This window comes from Cicer arietinum, chromosome 6, assembly GCF_000331145.2.
Source record: "Cicer arietinum cultivar CDC Frontier isolate Library 1 chromosome 6, Cicar.CDCFrontier_v2.0, whole genome shotgun sequence".
Classification (NCBI taxonomy): domain Eukaryota; kingdom Viridiplantae; phylum Streptophyta; class Magnoliopsida; order Fabales; family Fabaceae; genus Cicer; species Cicer arietinum.
Window position 1 is genome coordinate 35,813,198 of NC_021165.2, and position 2,516 is coordinate 35,815,713.

The 2,516-nt window shown below is 28.4% G+C and overlaps 1 protein-coding gene across 1 annotated transcript; it reads left to right on the top strand.

Annotated features, from left to right (window-relative positions):
- The first annotated feature begins 258 nt into the window (after window positions 1-258).
- Window positions 259-1,340, top strand: LOC140920713 (uncharacterized). The gene is made up of 4 exons (XM_073369529.1): window positions 259-468; window positions 571-840; window positions 934-1,108; window positions 1,198-1,340. The coding sequence occupies exons 1-4, from the start codon at window positions 259-261 to the stop codon at window positions 1,338-1,340; spliced, it is 798 nt and encodes a 265-aa protein (XP_073225630.1).
- Window positions 1,341-2,516: the final 1,176 nt, after the last annotated feature.

The following is a 2,516-nucleotide window of genomic DNA, read 5'->3' on the forward strand; positions in this document are numbered from 1 at the left end:
TAATGTAAAATAAAATAAAATAAAACAAATAAAAAAGTCAGAATAAATAAAATAAAACAATCAATTAATGAGACTAATAAAATAAAATAAAATAAAATAAAATAAAACAAATAAAAAATTTAGAATAAATAAAATAAAACAATCAATTAATGAGACTAATTAAATAAATAAAATAAAATAAAACAAATAAAAAATTCAGAATAAATAAAATAAAACAATCATTGAATTTTGTGGTACAAAAGTCAGATTTAGAAAGGTATGTCATTTATTGTTCAGATCCAAATTGTTTGTTTAGATGCAGAGCTTCAAAACGCAAAAAAAAGTGAATTGTGGGTTATTGGTAAATTGAATGTGCCTCATACATGCACAAATTATGCATTGTCACAAGATCATACGAAGCTCGATTCTAACATGATATGTCAAAGCATAATGCAAGTTGTGAAAGTGGATCCTTCAATCAAAGTGAAGGTAATTGTTGCTCAGATTCGGGCTTTACATAACTACACAGTTAGTTATAAAAAGGTCTGGATGGAAAAGAATAAAGCGATCGAACAAATTTATGGTAACTAGGAAGAGTCTTACAATCAGCTCCCACAATGGTTGTTGGTTATGAAAACGTTTGCTCCAGGAACTAAAATAGAAATGGAAACCATCTCAGCTTATCATGAGAATAGTTTGATAAATGGGATAAGGATTTTTCATAGACTATTTTGGGCTTTCGTTCTGTGTATATCTGCGTTTAAATTCTGCAAACCAATAATACAAGTTGATGGGACTTGGCTGTACGACAAGTACAAAGGAACTCTATTGGTAGCAATTGCACATGATGAGAACGACAACGTAATTCCTATTGCTTATGCTATTGTGGAAAGTGAAACAAAAGAAGGTTGAAGTTTCTTTTTGAGAAATTTGAGAGAATTTGTCACTCCACAGGCCAACATTTGTTTGATTTCCGATAGACATGAATCTATTAAGAGTGCTTATAATAATCCGAATAATGGATGGCAAGATCCTCCGTCAAAGAATATGTTCTGCGTCCGACATATTTCACAAAATTTTACAAGGGAATTTAAAGACAATGCTTTGAAGAAAAACTTTATTTCTATAGGTAATAGTTTCATTCTTAATTTTTATAATTAGTGTAATTTTTAATAATTTTATTCTGAATTTATATAATTGTCTACTGTTTTAATACAGGTTACTCGATCAACGATCCTACATATCGATACTACCGTAGAGAAATCGGCATGCTAAATCCGGAGGCTTTGAAATGGTTAGACAACATACTTCGACAAGATTGGAGTCAAGCATTCGTTGGAGGTAGTCGTTGGGGTCGATGACAACCAACCTTGTGGAGTCAATCAACGCAGTATTAAAAGGCCCACGCGACCTTCCCATCACTGCTTTGGTGCGATCAACTTATTTTAAAACAGGGACACTATTTCCAACCATGGGAAAACGACACGCATCAATTTTAGCTTATGGTCAGGTATACACAAAAAACTTGCATAGATTTTATGAAATTGGAAATAAGTAAATCCAATAGTCATAGGGTGGATAGTTTTGATCGGAGCAACCATACTTTCATGGTGCACGAGACAGTGGTTCCAAGAGAAGGGCGACCAATTGGTCATTTCAGTGTAAACCTTTCTAACAAGTGGTGCGATTGTGGAATATATCAAGCTAAACATATGCCTTGTTCACATGTCACAGCAGCATGCTCTAGCATAAAATATAATTATTGAAGCCTTATACCTGATGTGTATAAAGTGGAAATGGTATTAAAAGTCTATGATGAAGTGTTCCAACCCATACCAAACCAATGATATTGGCCACAATATGAAGGTGTTAAGGTGTGTCACAATTCACTAATGCGGAGAGTCGCGAAATGTCGTCCAAAGAGAAAACGCATTAGAACAGAAATGGACAGTACAGAAAGAGTACCAAGAAAATGCGGGTTATGTCGGATCTCTGGTCATACTAGAAAACATTGTCCAAATGCTACTAACACATCTACTCAAATTTGATTGATGTATTTTTATTATTAATTTAATGTATTTCATTTCATTTTCATGTTATCAATAAAAATTTCTTTTCATTTAATTGTTATTATTAATTAATTTTTAATATCATTTAGTTTTTTTTTTATTGAAATTTATAATATAATATATATATATATATATATATATTTATTTAATCATTTTAAGTATAATAATTTTTAATTAGAAGTATAATAATTATTTACTATAATAATAACAATAATTAAAATATAACATTTATTAATAATTTATTAATGTATTTTTAATTAATTATTAGTATCTTTATTTTTTAAATAATTAAATTAATAATTTAATGTATTTCATTTTATTTTCATGTTATCAATATAAATTTCTTTTCATTTAATTGTTATCATTATTTAATTTTTATTATCATTTAATTTATTTATTTAATCACTTTAATTATAATAATTTTTAATTATACCTATAATAATTATTTATTATAATAATAATAATAAT